Source organism: Cyprinus carpio, chromosome A16 (assembly GCF_018340385.1).
Source record: "Cyprinus carpio isolate SPL01 chromosome A16, ASM1834038v1, whole genome shotgun sequence".
NCBI classification, from domain to species: Eukaryota; Metazoa; Chordata; class Actinopteri; order Cypriniformes; family Cyprinidae; genus Cyprinus; species Cyprinus carpio.
In genome coordinates, this window is record NC_056587.1 from 19940158 (window position 1) to 19957606 (window position 17449).

A 17449-nucleotide genomic window follows, 5' to 3' on the forward strand; every position below is an offset into this window, starting at 1 on the left:
AAAAAAGGGTGAAAAGGGAAGAGAAAAAGACAGAATAGGCAAGAAATATAGAGAGTGAGAAAGAATACTACAAAGAGAAATCCTCAAGCTGTTTGCTTGTGTGGAGAGACAGATACGATTCAGGTAGAAATATCATTTCTCAGGCAAAAGGCACCCAGTCTATATAGACGGCTGACTCACTTTCATAAAAGAGCTTAAAGCCACTGTTAGAGCGACTGTTATCGGTGGTGAAGAGAAGATACAGGAAGTTGCTGCTGCTGAACAGGAACTGAGGGACTTGGGTGCCATTTAGAGAGGCGATTAGGGGTGAGAGGAGATTAGGCCCATCGTGAACCTCTAGAAAGTCATAATTGAGTTCTGTCTGGAACCTGCCAAAAAAAAAAAAAAAAAAAAAAAAAACAGATCAAAGAAAAGAGATAATAAAAATTACAACATGAAATGTGTTTCTATCCACACACAGCTCATTACACATGGCTGCCCAACTGTTCCTCACTGACCGCCTCTTTTAATGAGAAGTCACAGGCACAGTCAGTGTTCACGCTGCTGTTTATTGATGGGATCAAACCGCTTTGTGATGTGCGAATAAACACAGATCTGCCGCAGTGAGCTTGCTTTAATGGAATAGTTGAGCTAATAATGAAAATAATAATAATACGGTCATTTACTCACCCTCACCCAAACCTGTATGGCTTTCTGTCTTCAGCAAAATAACACCTTTTACATAATGCCCTAGTTTCTCTCTTCCAGTGAAAGTATATAATAATAATAATCAGGGTCTGAAAGCTCCAAAAATAGCATAAAAAGCACCATAAAACTATCATTTTAATTACTATAAATTATGTACTGTAAGTTGCTCATAAGACTTGCAACATATTCCTTAAAATCCTAGTAAGTCCTTTAAAATCATGTTATCATTGCATGACAAATAGAGCAAAATTTTATATATTTCATTTAAAATTAAAACTATACATTTTGTGTGTGTGTGTGTGTGTGTGTGTGTGTATATATATATATATAGAGAGAGAGAGAGAGAGAGAGTACATATGCACTCTGTACATTAAATATGTAAAAAGTATAAAAGACTTTAAATTTTAGTTTTAAAAAAATCAACAAAATCTGGCATATTGCATCTTGATGCCCCATATAGGGAATTCAGATCTGAGAGCTAAAATTACTGGAACAATTAATTAAATAATGAATGTGTCCGTTTCTCAAACAAATTACTTAAAATAACAAACCAGCCACATGCACTACTTTTATGATATCTTTAATGTTTTTTTTTGTTTTTTTTTTTTTTTTTTTTTTTGGCCACATTCTCATTCATTTCATAGAAAAGAGCAGCCAGCTCATTTCTCATTTTATCTCCTTTTGTATTTTACAGAAGTCCTACAGGATTGGCATGCACAAGGGTACGTAAACGATGACAGAATTTAAATGTTTTCAGTGAAAAGCCAAAGCAGAGGTGTCAACCCCACTGCTGGAGAAACACAATCTCCACTCGCACAGTCGGGTCCTCTGCTTTTGTGATACATCACGAGGCATCCGCTCCCAGGAGTCTGTTATATCAAACTTCAGATCTGATGCTATTTCAATGCCCTACTCAAGGGAAGCATTGCAGTGCTAATGAAATGAAGTCAACCATTTGTAACCAGATATAGATTAATTCCATTTCCCTTTCACAGACGGCCTCGATGGGCACCACGCTCAGTGATGGATTTATACGGCAAACAGCGCGCGTATGGATCAAGCCTGTTGACATAACACTATGTAATAATTTATATAGACATTAATGGTGACTGTCTCCCTTGCGCTCTAGGTCTATGTGCTATGACAAACATTACTCGGAAACAATAGCATCTTTCAGACGTTTCTACATGTGAACTTTGCCGCGTGATCAGCTGAGGCTTACGATTCAATTACATTTGACATTATACTTTAATAACTCAGCAGACTGTTACATTGAGACTTTATAAAAACCCACGCGGCCTTCACACCCAAAGGACCCCGGAAGAAGATTGCTATGAATATGTTGCTACTTCTGCTATTTCTAACCATGATATGTGCTGAAATGATTTGTCGCCTTGGAGAGCTGATGCCTCCAGACATGAATCCAAATAATGCCTCTGTGTGTTGCTATTCTCAGAGCTATCCAACAGACCTGTCAAAGCTTATCTTGATGGAGCGTCCCACCTCGGCCTCGATGACCCACTCACAGCTCAGGGAATCTTTGTAGTAGCCGGGCCACCCCGGGGACAGAATGACTCCCACCGGAGCAGTGAAATGGCCTCCGCAGGGCGCTGTGGGAAACATTTTATGTACATGCCAGCAGAATGTTTATTAGAACACTTCTATTCAGCAAAAAAACTCTTCTTATTAACTGTTTTTGCAGTACGGTGTCTCTGAATGTCTTTGGAGATTTAAAAAGTTCTTGATTTAAAGGTGCTGCAAGCAATTTTTTAATAAGACACACAAAACGCTCCTGTTACCTGACAGATTTCACTAAAGTAAGTGTCTTGAGAAATCAAATTGGTGTTTGTAAACAGCAGGAAAAAAGAGCCAGGGGAGCGAACCACACATTTTTTTATCCATTCAGAAACACTTTATGCATGTCAATCAATTTGCATAATTGGTTTTGCAAAGGTTTTAATACTTAAAAAATATGTTAGCAAAGAGAAAATTAATTGCAAGCTAACTGTTAGCATTCCCACTTATCTCTAAGACAGTAACACTTGGTAACTAGCCAAACACATTACATTTAAGAGGAAAATCTGACTCTTTTGATTGTCAGTGACTTTACCATGGTAAACAGCATGCCATTTATGCAGACAAAAAGGCGGAAGTTAGCAAAATGGCTGCTTATAGCATCATTAATCAATAAGGTGCAGATGTCAATGTTTGACTATGTCAAAAAAAACGTATAACTACTGGTCATACTTTGTCTTACATTGATTTTACTATGGTAAAGGGAATCACTGTTGAAAAATCTAGCCTAAACTGGCTTTCTGCATGTCAGTCACCTTACAGATCCAGTTTGGAAAACATTATGAAAGCTGTCCATTATCTTTTAGCATAGAGAAAGCTAACTGCAAACTGTTAGCATTCCCATTCATCTCTACAACAGTTGCATATGGTAACTAGTCAAAAACTTGAGGGTCTTTGGAGAATTGTACTCTTTGTAGAGTGAGGTTATGCAAAAAACAAAAAAAAACAAACAAACTATGATTTAAGTAAATAAAAGGACGGAAATTTGAAAAATGGCTGCTTATAGCATCTTTAATCAATACGGTATAGATGCCAATGTTTTGGTGCATTCAAGTCCTCCTGTGAAGTTCGTATTTACGAGTTAAGAAATTGCAATTATAACATCAGGAGTTTTCAGATTACTTTGGATAGGGGAAGATTGTGATGTACCTTTTCTAGAAAAAAAATTAAAATAAAAAGCACATTAAACCCTACAAGTTGATGAATCCAAAATGATGAATAAAGAAAGCGCATCAGAGTGTATCTTAGCTAGTTTTATTGTAAATGAATAAGCATGTAAATTCAAGTGTTATATATTTATAATTGTACAATATTGTGGACGGGCATCTTAGCTAGTTTTATTGTAAATGAATAAGCAAAAATAATAATTCCCATAATTTTTACAAATTTACCATTTCACTACAGATACTGAATCTATTGTGCCCCCATATTTTATCACTGATGCGGCCCCAACTTGGAAACTCATGGCTTAAAAATATTCTGCGTTTCCCACTTGATATTACAACATTGCGGAGGTGTTCATGTGCGTTCAACTCCTAAATATGATCTTCCAACATTACTTGAACACAATTTGACTGTCTGGTCATGCAAACTACTAACTCATCCATTAGACATGAAGCAGTGGCCATGTCTTACAGAGATTTGACGATCTCTGCTGTCATAAAAAGGTAAAACCAGCCCAAGTAAGCTGGCTGATCCTAGCTGGTCACACCTTGTAATATGTAGTTTAGCAGGCTGGTTTTAAAGGGTATTCAACCACTTTTTTTTAGCTGGCCAAATAAGTTATTCCAATCGTAAACCAGCTAAGACCACTCAATCAGCTGTTTCAGGCACTCCACTTAACTTAGTTGATAAGACTATCCTTCACCCGAAGCGAAATCAGTGTAACAAAGACTCTTATTTGATGCAGGTGCAGGTAAGTAATATTTTCTCATCATAGCTGGTGTTTACTGAATGTTTTTCACAATTTTCCTGTCTTTTGTACTGTTGATAGAACAACTCTGATATTAAGTGGAATTAAACCACTTTTCTATGAGTTCAAGGGATGCAATTTAGATAATTCGACAATCTTTCCAAAAAAACATCCAAAGGCTACTCAAAGGCCAGCATTTCCTGAGCTCAGCTTTGATAACTTTATTCCATAGAAAAGATTAGAGGACACAAACACTTTTGAAACCTACCTTCACATTTGGGGATCAAACCACTCCACATCACCTTTCCCGCCTCCAGTTCACACACAATAGTATCCGAGCCTTGCGTCTTTATGAAGCCCTCCTCACACACCACTGAGATGGAGTTTCCCAGCTGGAAATTATTACCAAAGCGCTTGGCATTCATAGGCACTCCGGGATCCGGGCACTCATTGTGTCCAAACGCTGAACAAATAACATCAAAGCAGAGAGCTTGTTACTTGCAACGTGACTTACTTAATGAAATGGAAAGGAAAGAGCGAATGCATAATGGAATATCAAACTGTAGGAAACAGAGGATTGTGGGTAAACACTATGGTCCTGTACATCGTCGCACAAGCATTTGAGGATTATTTTGGCTGAGCTAATGGTGTGATGTTCAGTGAACAGGATTAAGTTGTTAGATGCTGGTGGATAAACGGCTTATGAATTAAATAAAGGAAAATATGTCCTTCCATATGTCCTACTTGATGGCTGTTCTGAATCTGATTGAAGACAATGCTTCGCATGCCAGAGATGTTGTTAGCAAACTCTAAACTTTTTAAGAGTATTAATCCTTTTATCCAAGCTTCACACGCTCTTTCAGTTTAGAACAGCCTTAAAATAAACACACACACACAGACACACACACACACATATATATATATATATACAGCCTTACACGTGTGTGTGTTTATTGTTTACTAAACCAATTAAAAATCATATTTGCTAATCTAATTAATGCTGAAATAAAGCAAAACAAATAGTAGATGCAAAACAAACTGAAAAAATGTAAATAAAATGCAGCTTTAAAATAGCTTTTAAATTTAGTTTAAGTTTAATCAGAAAGACTGTTTTATTTATAATCACAACCTAAAACTGAAATGAAAATGTAAAAAAAAAAATTAAAGCTATTTAGAAATATACACATAAAAACTAAAAATTATGTAAGCACATAACAACAAAACAACAAAATGTGAAATAAAATAAAATGAAAACATTATATTAATTATATTAATATAATTTAATTAAAAATGCTATAAGAATACATAATTAATACAACAATAACTATATATACTCTATATAAACACATGCATATAGATAGATAGGTAAGAAGTATATATTAAGTATTTATGTTGAGACTAATTTTCAAAAAATATTTATGAAAATATTAAAAAGAAAAAAAAGATTACATAAATAACATGCAATGTATGATAAGCATGATGAAAAATCAGCTTTGCCATCACAAAAATAAATGATATTTTAAAACAGTTATTTTTAATTGTAAAAATATTGCACATTATTACTGTTTTTACTGTGCTTATTTAGAACAAAATCTTAATCTCTGAGTGAAAACCAAAGAAGCACTCACTACTGTATGTGATGTTGAATCCTCGACCGGACATCGAGTGGTCAGCCTGAAACTCCAGCTGGAGGATGTTGGAGTTGCTGGTGAGGTGCGACGGCACTTCTGCCCCAGAGAAGCGTCCCAACACCACAGCGTCCACCAGCTCTCCGTCTCTTACAGTTAGGAAGTCGTAGGGAGGCTCCAGGTCGAAATCATTGAAGGCCAAATGGATGCGGCTACCTGGTTCAGCGATGATCAGCCAGACGCAGTTGAGGTTGTTGCCATAACCTTCCGGATAGTCTGGAGACAGAACTGTTCCCATGGCGGCCGTGAAGTTGGACATACAGGGAACTAAGAGAGGGAGGAGATGCTGATCAGTTACATGCAGTGTCGGGCAAGTTACTCTGAAAATGTAATCAAAATATTGATTACTGATTACTCCTTTTAAAAGTAATCATGTTACTGTTCTGATTACTTTATTGCAAAAGTAATTAGTAATTAGTTACATTACTAGTTACGTTACTTTTTTCTCCATGAAATTTATGAAATCATAGCATACCTGCTTCCGATAAATATTTGTTATTAAAGCATCAACATTCAAAGAATACTGTTATTTATAACTAAAGCGGCTGCTGCGTGCATGGTTTGGCACCGTAGAATGCCAGCAAAGAGCGCTGCATTTATAATCTCTAAAAGACATCTCAGTTCATCGCAATCTCACAAATCTCTGTTATAACACAATAAATATATGTATAATGAATATTTCATAATGTCTACAATTCATTTGTTATAATGAGAGGATTCATGAGCACGCAAATTTCAGCACTGCATTGCTCAACGCTGCAAACACGTGTTAAAAACTCTGCATATTCTTGCTCCTGTTAATCGTTTATATTTTAGATTAGTTCATGTTGCTTTTTCTGCAATAGATAAATAACAATTCATTTGTTTTAGGTATTTTATATTTAGATAGTTCTATTATGCAGTCCTGTCCTGTGAATCATTTTTGTTAGTTTTTGTTTTTGTTAGTTTTACACTTGATCTCTTTGCGTCTGTAGATTTCAATTGTGATCCACATTCTCATAATGATATATATATATATATATATTTATATATATATATATATATATATATATATATATATATATATATATTTTATATTGTTTGTGTGTGTGTGTGTGTGTGTGTGTGTGTGTGTGTGTTTGTGTGTGTGTGTGTGTGATTAAAAAGTGAATATGTAATAAAATACAATAAATGAATACTATAACAGTAATTCTAAGCATTTATATTTATATTTATACATACACGTATTATATATTTTGCGCCTATAAACTTCCTTTACAATACATATCTTTAAAAGCAGTTTTTGCAAACTTTTTATTTATTTTCTCATGCAGCGAGCTAGAAATCTGCTTGAGTAGTACTTAAACCAATATTTTTGGTTCTATTCCTATCTACATTCTGATCAATTTTACAGAGTTTTGTACATATATTATTTGCCTGCTTTATAGCATATTTTATTTCTATATTTTAATAAAAATCTCCACTTCAGCGGCACTTACACTAAACTTTACAGTTTCATTCCCATCTATATTCTGATGGTTTTCATGGAAGGTTTTGTTCCCATATCATTTGTCTGATTTATAGAATGTTTTATGCTTAAAATGACGCTGAAAATGTTTTTTTTTTTTTTTTTTTTTTTTGGCTACTGACTGTATTTTCTGATTCATGGAGTGAATAAGAGAGTCTCTGTAAAACCTTCAACTCCAATATGTCAACCAAATAAAACAAGAACCTGGCTTTACCCAATATTCAGATTTCTGTTCTGGAATTGTGTGCAAAGGAGTGCATATTTATACAATTTCAGAACTTACATTACAGAACAATTGACTTAATCAAGTAGGGGAAGTATGGTGATATCTGTAAGTTAAAATGTTTACCTATTTACTGCAGTGTCTTGCCTTAAGCAATAACTAACATGCTGACGGGTGACAGCAGAGATAGAAAGGATGCTGCACCTGTTTCCTTGAGGGATTATTGTATTGTAATGGAAGCAGTAATTGTATTAAACTGCACTGCAGGGCACACTGGGAATTTTAAATCTCTTGAAATGGTACTGCTCTTTGGTGCTGTTTGCTTGTCGGGCTCTCAGAGAATTGTCATCTTATCATCTGCCAGAGCGCAGCTGTCCTTTTAAGTCTGTTAGCCATATTTAACGGCACGGCAGTTGTTTTGTTTACACACACCGACATAAAACACAGTTTTAATTAGTCCGACCTCTTGACATAATTTCATTTAGACATGTCTCACTGACTCTGAGAGAGTCAATGGGTCGTCAGCGCTCATCTTCGTAATGAGCTTGTGAGGATGGATAGAAATTAAATTACTTCCTGAACGCACAAGGCCTAATGTACCTGAAGAGAGCTAAATGTTAGTATTTCCCATTCATCTTAGTCGCAGTTGGCAGGAAAATTACATCATGGCAACATGAACTGAAGACATGTCCATGTTATGATCACTTAAATGCACTTCACATAGTAATTATGACTTCCCAGCTCTTATGACCTTTCTAGAAGGACTGGTGCTGGCTTTCAAAGTCTTGTCAGAATGATTGTATTTACAGTATAATGGCAAAAATGTCATGATTAGCAATATTTAACTCTGGAGCACAGATTTTCTTTTTTTTTCTTCTTTTTTTTTCACTTTGATATATAATATCATGGACTTGTTAGTGGTACATATCCAGAAAACAAACTGCACACTACCAATTTGTTTTTTTGAAAGAAATTAATACTTTTTTTCAGCAAAGATACACTACATTTATTAAAAGTGACAGTAAAGACAGCTATAATGTTACAAAAGATTTCTATTTTAAATTATGGCTGTTCTTTTGAACTTTATATTCATCAAAAATCTCTGGTTTCCACAAAGATATTAAACAGCCCAAATGTTTTCAGAATTGATAATAATGTTTCTTGAGCAGTAAATCAGCATATTAGAATGATTTCTGAAGGATCATTCAATGGGTATGGCTATCAACACGATCATCCGGCTTCCTGACACTGAAGACTGGAGTATACAAATACCCCATGTGCTGAAAATACAGCTGCGGGAGTTAATCTTAATATTTCACAATGTTGTTTTTACTGTATTTGTGATCAAATAAAAGGGATAAATTATATTACAAATATATTGTAATAGAAAACACATTTTTAATCTTAATATTTCACAATGTTGTTTTTACTGTATTTGTGATCAAATAAATGCAGCCTGCGAGAGAATATATTTTTTTTTTCCATTAACGACCTCAAACTTCTGTACAGCACTTTGGTCCACTTGTTTTTTTTTTTAAGTGCTTTATAAATACAGTTTGACTAATTGATTGATTTTGAACGGTCATGTAAAATTTTTTTTAAAAAATGACAAAAATAATTGTAGTGCCAAAAATACAATACATGGTACATTCGTCCACCTTTTAAAAGGTATTGATCATAATTAGGTTTTAAATGTAAGTGTTAACCACATAATTTAGTTTGTATCAGAGTATTTGAGTGGAGTGGAGCGGCAACAATTCCCCCCCCGTGCTCCAACCATTCAATAATCACTCCACTCCGGGTTCACCATTTCCCGCTCCTCACTGATATCACAAACACCGCTCCATCTTCTTCCCCAAATGTACGGCTTAGTTAAAGTATTTCAGTATGTTTTGAAATATCACATAAGTTCTGTTCATTACATATATTAAAATAATTAAAAAAAATACTAGGAGAGTAGTTTCAAAATGGCTTATTGTAACACAAGTGTGCAATCTTTTTTCATACCACATGCCAAGCTTATTACATGGTTGTCGGCATTAAAAAGTAGCTATCATTGCTGCTTTTTGCAGTGCAAATTTTGTTTGTGAAAGATAAAAATTTGTATGTTTTCGTCCATTATTTTATCTATGGATCGCTTCATTTCATACAGATTTCTGCTCCTTCAGAATCAGATACAGATGAAGTACCACTGTAGGATTACATTTGTTTGAATGCATTATGGAGAGAGCCTTGCGTGTGAATAAGTGTTGTAACGTTTATATAACAAATAAGTTTTTAAATCACGCTCTCACTCAAAAATATTCAGTATCTAGAAGGAACAAACAAAGTCCTTGAGAACTAACTTCCCGCTCATGTCCATTGCCGTCATCATAACCTTTACATTCTTTTTGATTTGAGTGATCCATCTGTATCAAGCTATAGCTAAATATGTTAAACGTGAATTCTTGGTAAATGTGCAGTTGTATTGTGGGCCGTTGGCATGAATTGTGCTCGTGTTGGAGCAGCAGTGGAACGCTTTTGGAGCTAGTGAAAACCACAACATTCGGACAAAAATCCGCTCCTCGCATCCAAAAATCAAACCGCTCCGCTCACATGCTCTGGCTTGCATTCATTTTAGAAATCGTTAATGAAAAATATTGATTGTGCTCAGCAGAAAATACTACTCACTTAGCCAGTTAATGAAGCAACAGGCTTGTGTGATAAGGCAATTCCCATCATTCTCTGTGGCAGCATGAGAATGATGAAATACATAAAGCATCAATTAAACACTTAATGCTCATCCTTTGCTCTTCATTTTGTTGCATTAGCTTAAAAAGCTTCCAAACTGAGAGAAAGAAAAAGGAAATTGCCCAATCACTGAGATACTACTATAGTTTTTAATATTTTGAATTAGTTTTAATTTTTATATTTTATTTCATTTCAGTTTTAAACTCTTAGTAAATTTGTCATTAATATATATATATATATATATATATATACATACACACACACACACACACACACACACACCATACACACTGTATACAGTATAACACATATATATATATTCACACACACACACACACACACACACACACACACACATATATATATATATATATATATATATATATATATATATATATATATATATATATATATATACATATGTTTAAATGATTTTTGTAAATGTCTATCTATTTTTCCATCTATCTATCTCTGTGTGTGTGTGTGTCTTTTTTTTTGGATCTTGACAGTATAAATCACCCTCAACTTTTATTGCATGAATAAGAGGGGGAAAAAATGCTCAGATGTTTTGTTAATTTCATTTTTTTTCATTTAGATTTTGAAGCACATAAATAATGATAGATAACAGTCTAGAAGCACTCACATATACAGATGGGGATGTTAGCAGACCACTGATTGTTATTCTGACAGGAAATCATTCTTTCGCCAATGAGCTCGAATCCGAACTGGCATTCGAAGCGCAGCACGTCTCCGTTGGAGAAGCCCCCGCCCTCTCGGAGTCCGTACAGAGGGATGCCGGGATCCCCACAACTTTCCTTGTCAATTTCTGTAGGTAGGCGAGAGAGACGAGAAGAGGGAGAAAAACAGCAGTAAAGCTTTTGAGCCAGCAGAGTGATTTATGTGGGCACTCTAAGAAGCTGAGGCAGAGAACAGACTCACCTTTATAGTTGATCTTAAAGCCAATAGAGCCAACACTTTCATCAGACTGCAAATGCAGCCACATTTGATGGGTCATACTGACGATGAGGTCAGGGACGAAACTGCCTGTTAACCTGTCCACGCAGAGTGAACAAAAGAAAATAAGAGTCTGTGAGTCCAGAATACAAAACAGTAGGGTGGCGGTACCACGCTATAATAATGCTGTCAGATGCCAATACTATGGTACTCTGATATAGTGGTCGGTAAGATTTTTTAAATATTAAAAAAAAAAATCTCTTAGGCTCACACCAAAGCTGCATTTATTTGGGGAAAAAATAAAATAAAATAATAATAATAATCATATTATGAAATATTACTCAATTTACAATATTTGAATATATTTTAAAATGTAATTTATTCCTGTGATCAAAGCTGAATTTTCAGCATCATCACTCTAGTCTTCAGTGTCACATGATCCTTCAGAAATCATTCTGAGATGCTGATTTGTTGCTCAAGAAACAATTATTATTATCAATGTTGAAAACTGTTGCGCAGTTTAATATTTTTGTGAAAACTATGATACTTTTTCTCAGAATCCTTTGATGAATAAAATGTTGAAAAGAACAGCGTTTATATGAAGTATTCTGTAACAATGTAAAAGTCTCTACTGTTACTTTAATTCAATGCATCCTTAAAAAAATTAAAGTACTATTATTTTTTTTATTTTTTTTAAAGACCCCAAACCTTTGAATGGTAGTGTATATCCAACAATATCATAGAATAGCCATGGTATTTATATATATTTATAATATATATTGTATTACCAAGCTTACAAAAAAAGTACTAGACTAGACTAGAGTGTCAAAGTATACTAATAAAAAGTACCACGTTTTTTTGGAAGTGTCCAACTTAAAGTGTGTTATTACCCTATATTATGTCCAAAACATATGTAAGTAATGTCATAGTACTTTTTGTATTTGACTTCACATTGTGTTTTCATGTATTTCAAAAACACCATGGTAGCATCCAACACCACGGTATTACCATGATACTTTTTTTCTTTTTAAATCATAGTATAACCTGTCAGGATTATAGTCTGTTTTGGTTTAGTTTTTCTGTGTTTATTCTGTTCCTGTCAGCCTAATTTCCTAGTTAGTTTCCTCATCTGTTAATTAGTCCCACACACCTGTTTCTGTTCTCCCCGATTACTCTCCTTGTGTATTTATGCTCCGAGTTTACTTTGTTCCATTGTCTGGTCTTGTTTACGGATACTTTTATGTGAATGTGTATTGACTTCTGTTATTTTCTCCTGGATTATTAAAGTATTTTCCAGTTCTATTCCTGGATCGTAAGTGGTTAATATAACCATTGCCATGCTACATGTCCAAAAACAGGGTAATGTCATAGTACTGTTTTTGTATTTTACTGTACTTTGGGGTTTAAATTATACTGTCAGGCACTTCAAAAATCACCACGGTAGCATCCAAAACCCATAGTACCATGACAAAATGCATAGTATTACCACTTTACAGTTCCAATGGTACATGCTAGCATGTCCATTACAGACCATGATTTTTGGACACTGTGCTATAGTAATTCCATGCTACTTTTATGCAAAAGTACTAAACCAATTTGGCCAACACAAACCCGAAGAAAGGCATTAATTGAGCTTAACAGTATGTATTAGTGCTCTGGCAGTGACTGTCTTTGTCCTTGAGGAACACTCCGTGAGCATTCAATGGATCGTAGCTGGAACAGAGCCAAGCAAATGCACCAGAAAGCAGCACAGACCGTCACCAAAGTGTGTCTGCCCAAGATACCCGGAGACATACGGCTGACAGCGAGAAGAGGTGGTGAGGGGAGGTGGACAGAAAAACATGTTTGTGAGGGAGAAAAATACAGCCGGAGGATTTGTGCCTGTGCGGCTTTCATGCTGTTGAAAAGGATAACTGCTGCAAAGCTGAACAAAAGGAAAGATAAAAAGTTGGACATTTTAAACGGGGGGTCTGGATTTTCTTTGTTCTTTCAAAAATAAAAGAAATGTAATGTAGTGTGCAGATATACACCAGAAACGAGTGGCATGCCACAACTTGTCTTACTTCAGCACTTCATTTTCTCTGTCTGTCTGAAATAAAATGATTTTATTCACAAATCGCATGTGTGAATTGCCTGCTACACATTTTATTTGTTATCCATTTTTATAATGTTTGTGAATGGTAAATGATTATTAAAACTAAATTGAGACTTGTTGGTGCAAGAGAAAACAGACATAATGGTCCCTATAAAATATTATAGCTGCAAGCTAATGGTTTATAAAATATAAAAATATCCTTGAAGAAACATTTACTTGAGAAACCAAAATGCATAACATATTAAGACCTTGGATTCAGTTTATTTTTCTCACTGTATTGGCAAACCGTTCTTGTTTTTAGCATGAATACAATTCAGTAAAGTTTACAAACAATTTACTGAAGAGAAAGGGAAAATATGCTGAGCTCAAAGCCTTAATTTCTTCTAAATAGACTTTGCGTATCTCAAGCATATTTTGTTTCTCAAGTGAATCTATCTCGATTTAAAGACGCTTGGATATTTTAACTGGAAAACAAGATACTGATTGCTGTACAGTAGAGAAACACTCCTGACACACAACAACACTGAATCAGACACTTATGTGATTGGTTCCTGTGAAATTTATTTGTTATATATTTTAATAATGTTTGTGCATGGAATACAGTTAGTAAAACTAATTGTGACTTGATGTAAGAAAAAAAGTTAAATGAAAAAAAAAAAAATGTGAGAAAAATTATAATATTGCCCCTTTAAAAAATGCTAGTTGCAAGTCAACCATCAATGCTAATAATAAAATGTAGTGCCAAGACTACAAAAATTTACATGTTTTTCAGTTAAAAATTCCAAATATCCTTAAAAGAACACACATTAACTTGCATAAGATGTTAAGACCTTGATTTTTTTTCTTTTCTTATTCCACTGCCAAATAGATCTTATTCCAAGCATGAATTTAATTCAATTCAGCGAGGTTTACAAACAATTTGCTGATGGGGAAGGAAAAAATATACTGAGTTCAAGGTCTTCATTTCTTATATCTTGACAGACTTCACATATCTTCAGCATATGTTGTTTCTCAAGTAAATTTATCTTGATTTAAGGAAGTTGGATATTGTAACTGGAAAACAAGATAAAATACTGACTGAGATGATTATTTATTTTTTGCTGTACAGTACAGAAAACACTCATGCAACTTCAGAATATAACATTGAAATCTTACGCTTGCATGATTGTTTGCTATGAATTTTATTTGTTACATAGTACAATAATGTTTTTGCAGGGTAAATTGGTCATGCAAAACTAAATTGTGACTTGTTGGTGCAAGAAAATGGTAAGTGAAAAAATAATATGTGAGAAAGATGGCAATTTGTAGATGCAAGTCAACAGTCAATGCTAATTATTCAAGACTAATGTTTAATGTTTTCCAGTTAAAATATCCAAACATTCTTAAAATAAGACATTTATTTGAGAAACCAGATTGCATAAGATATTAAGACCTTGAATAAACTTTGGTTTTCTTACTCCATTGGCAAATAGTTCTTATTTCAAGCATGAATACAATTTTAATTAAATTGACTGAGGTTTATAAACAATTTGCTGATGGGTAAGGAAAAAATATAGAACAAGGTCTCAAAAGACTTTGCATATCTTAGGCATATTTTGTTTCTCAAGTAAATTTATCTAGAGTTAAAGATGTTTCTGGAAAACAAGACTGAAATGTTTTTGCAGTGCAATACTGAAAACACTCACGACACATAACTCCAGTAGAACTCTGAATCTTACACTTGTATGATTGTTTTCGAGTCGCCAACCTCTCCACCGTCTCCGACAGTCAATGTATCATATCCCAGCTCCAAGTCGAACTCTTCGAAATTGATTTGAATAACCTGCGATGGGAACAAAATCACTGAATTAGCGTTAGAACTCTTTGTAATGGAACGCCACTCAAATCAATGAAGCACCTTGACCGGAGGGATTTCTCCATATGCTGTCTGTTACAGAGAATGAGTAGTGTGCATTTCACACCGTCTTAATTACGTTTCTCAGTACTAGAACGCTTCAGACATCATCAAATATAAATGATACACACTATTCTCAATAAATAAGATATTCATGAGCTCACCGGGGCCAGCACTTGGCTGCAGCATATGTCGCCTGTATGTTTCAGCTCATTTGCTCGTACCCTCTGCGGCCCCATTGAAAAATTCAGCGGGGGCAATGCATCAATTACCCAACAAATCATTTGCACAGTCCAATGAATGTTGAGAGTAAAACAAATTTCCGAGAGTGCTTTCAATCAGCGGCTCAAGCTCGCAAGTAAACATTGGAGGGACGTGCTCCGCTTGTTCCGTGTTATTTCAAACGCTCACTTGTGCATTAACAACGTCCTGTTTGCATAATCACCCCCCGATGTGCGTTTGGAGACACCGGGGAGCTGCCGCTGTACACTTTTAGTTAGACACCATGAATACCGGCCTTCTGGCACTTTTATGGCACACGTACATGAGGTACATGGGTGCTTCTTCAGCGGCTGCCACTTCTGTGTCTCGTGGGTTGATTTTTATTAACGCTAACAGATTTCAACTTGGCTTCTCTTTGTTAAATGAAGGTCACATTAAACTCTTGGGAAGTTTTAACCATGCTTTCTTGCTGCTTTTCAAATACTTCTCTTTTATGTTGTCCCAGAACCAGACTTTTAAATATTAAAATATGAAGAAAAAAAGAAAAAGAAAATAAAAATCACGAAATATGAAAGAAACATGAATTTGTACACATCATAAAACTTTGATCTAAACAAAGAATGAAAAACAAACTATTACAATATGCACACTACATTTTAAAAGTTTGGGGTCAGTATGATTTTTTTCAGTGTTTTTCAAAGCTGTCTCTGAGGCTGCATTTATTTGATCCTTTACGTGATAAAAAAACAGCAATAGTGTGAAATATTAACATTTAATATGACCCTTTTCTATCTGAATATATTTTAAAATGTAATTTAAAACTGTGATTGCCAATCAAATTAATAAATTTTGATCAAATTATTTTGATCCAAAAATGCAGTAAAACAGTAATATTCTAAAATATTTTTACAGTTTAAAATAACTGCTTGTCGTTTGAATATATTTTAATTAAAAATGTGAGGCAAAGCTGAATTTTCAGCATCATTACTCCAGTCTTCAGTGTCACATGATCCTTCAGAAATCATTCTAATACTGTATGCTGATTTGTTGCTCAAGAAACATTTCTGATTATCATCATTTTTAGGCGTTTAGGATACTTTCATGAATAGAAAGTTCAAAAGAACAGCATTTATTTGAAATAGAATATAATTCTTAAAATGCCATTTTATATCAATTTAAAACAACTAAAAATAAAAAAAACTAAAAAAAAATAAAAAAAAATAAAAAATAAATAAATTGTCGAACACTAAACATTTGAAACATTTGAAAGAACACTTCAAGCCATTACAATATGCACTGCATTGCATGAAAATAATAACTACAGCTTTTTTCAATAAACATTTTCAAGCTATTGTACTATTAAGAACAATATTTAGAAATAAAATGATAGCTATGAAATTAGATTTATAACAAGACAAAGGAGTCAGCCACAAAACAGAATGTATTCAAAACCCACTACATAATTTGAGATGTGATAGAAATGGCAGTGCAGTTTAAATGTTAATTCTTTTTTTTTATTCTCCTATGAGATGATGTATAACACCCACATGCTGTTGAAGAAACATCCATATACTGTATGTGTGCACAACTTACAGGAGATCCATAAGCATAATTTCTTACACTGATATTATTAGTGGTTTACTAATGAACACAATCAGGCAACCATGAGGAAGTCCTGCTTAAGTTCATATATTAACTTCATTTACTGTGTTAACACAATAATAATGCCAATGAGCTGCCCATGGGTCTCTAATAATGGGTCTGCGGAAAACGCAATAGAATTTGAACTTTCCAATTCCGTCTGGCGAAGATAAATGAGGTAATAATGTTATGTGTGTTAGGGCTCATTTGCATTTCTCAGCAGAGGAAAGCTCAGGTTTAGCAGCAATTGAGGACAAGAATCAGCTATTTGCTGGTTGTTAATAGCCTGGCATAATATGGGTATAAAAAAAAAAAAAAAAA

The 17449-nt window shown here is 34.3% G+C and overlaps 1 protein-coding gene across 3 annotated transcripts in view; it reads right to left on the reverse strand.

Annotated features, from left to right (window-relative positions):
* csmd3a (CUB and Sushi multiple domains 3a) overlaps positions 1 to 17449 on the reverse strand; it is a 227044-nt gene that overhangs the window by 141780 nt on the left and 67815 nt on the right. For all 3 annotated transcript variants that reach the window (XM_042773196.1, XM_042773197.1, XM_042773195.1), the window contains exons 11-17: positions 15090 to 15193; positions 11262 to 11374; positions 10966 to 11148; positions 5803 to 6129; positions 4443 to 4637; positions 2159 to 2297; positions 181 to 368 (exon numbers count right to left, since the gene is read on the reverse strand). In XM_042773196.1, the coding sequence (XP_042629130.1) occupies positions 181 to 368; positions 2159 to 2297; positions 4443 to 4637; positions 5803 to 6129; positions 10966 to 11148; positions 11262 to 11374; positions 15090 to 15193 (1249 nt within the window). The remainder of the gene's footprint in view (positions 1 to 180; positions 369 to 2158; positions 2298 to 4442; positions 4638 to 5802; positions 6130 to 10965; positions 11149 to 11261; positions 11375 to 15089; positions 15194 to 17449) is intronic.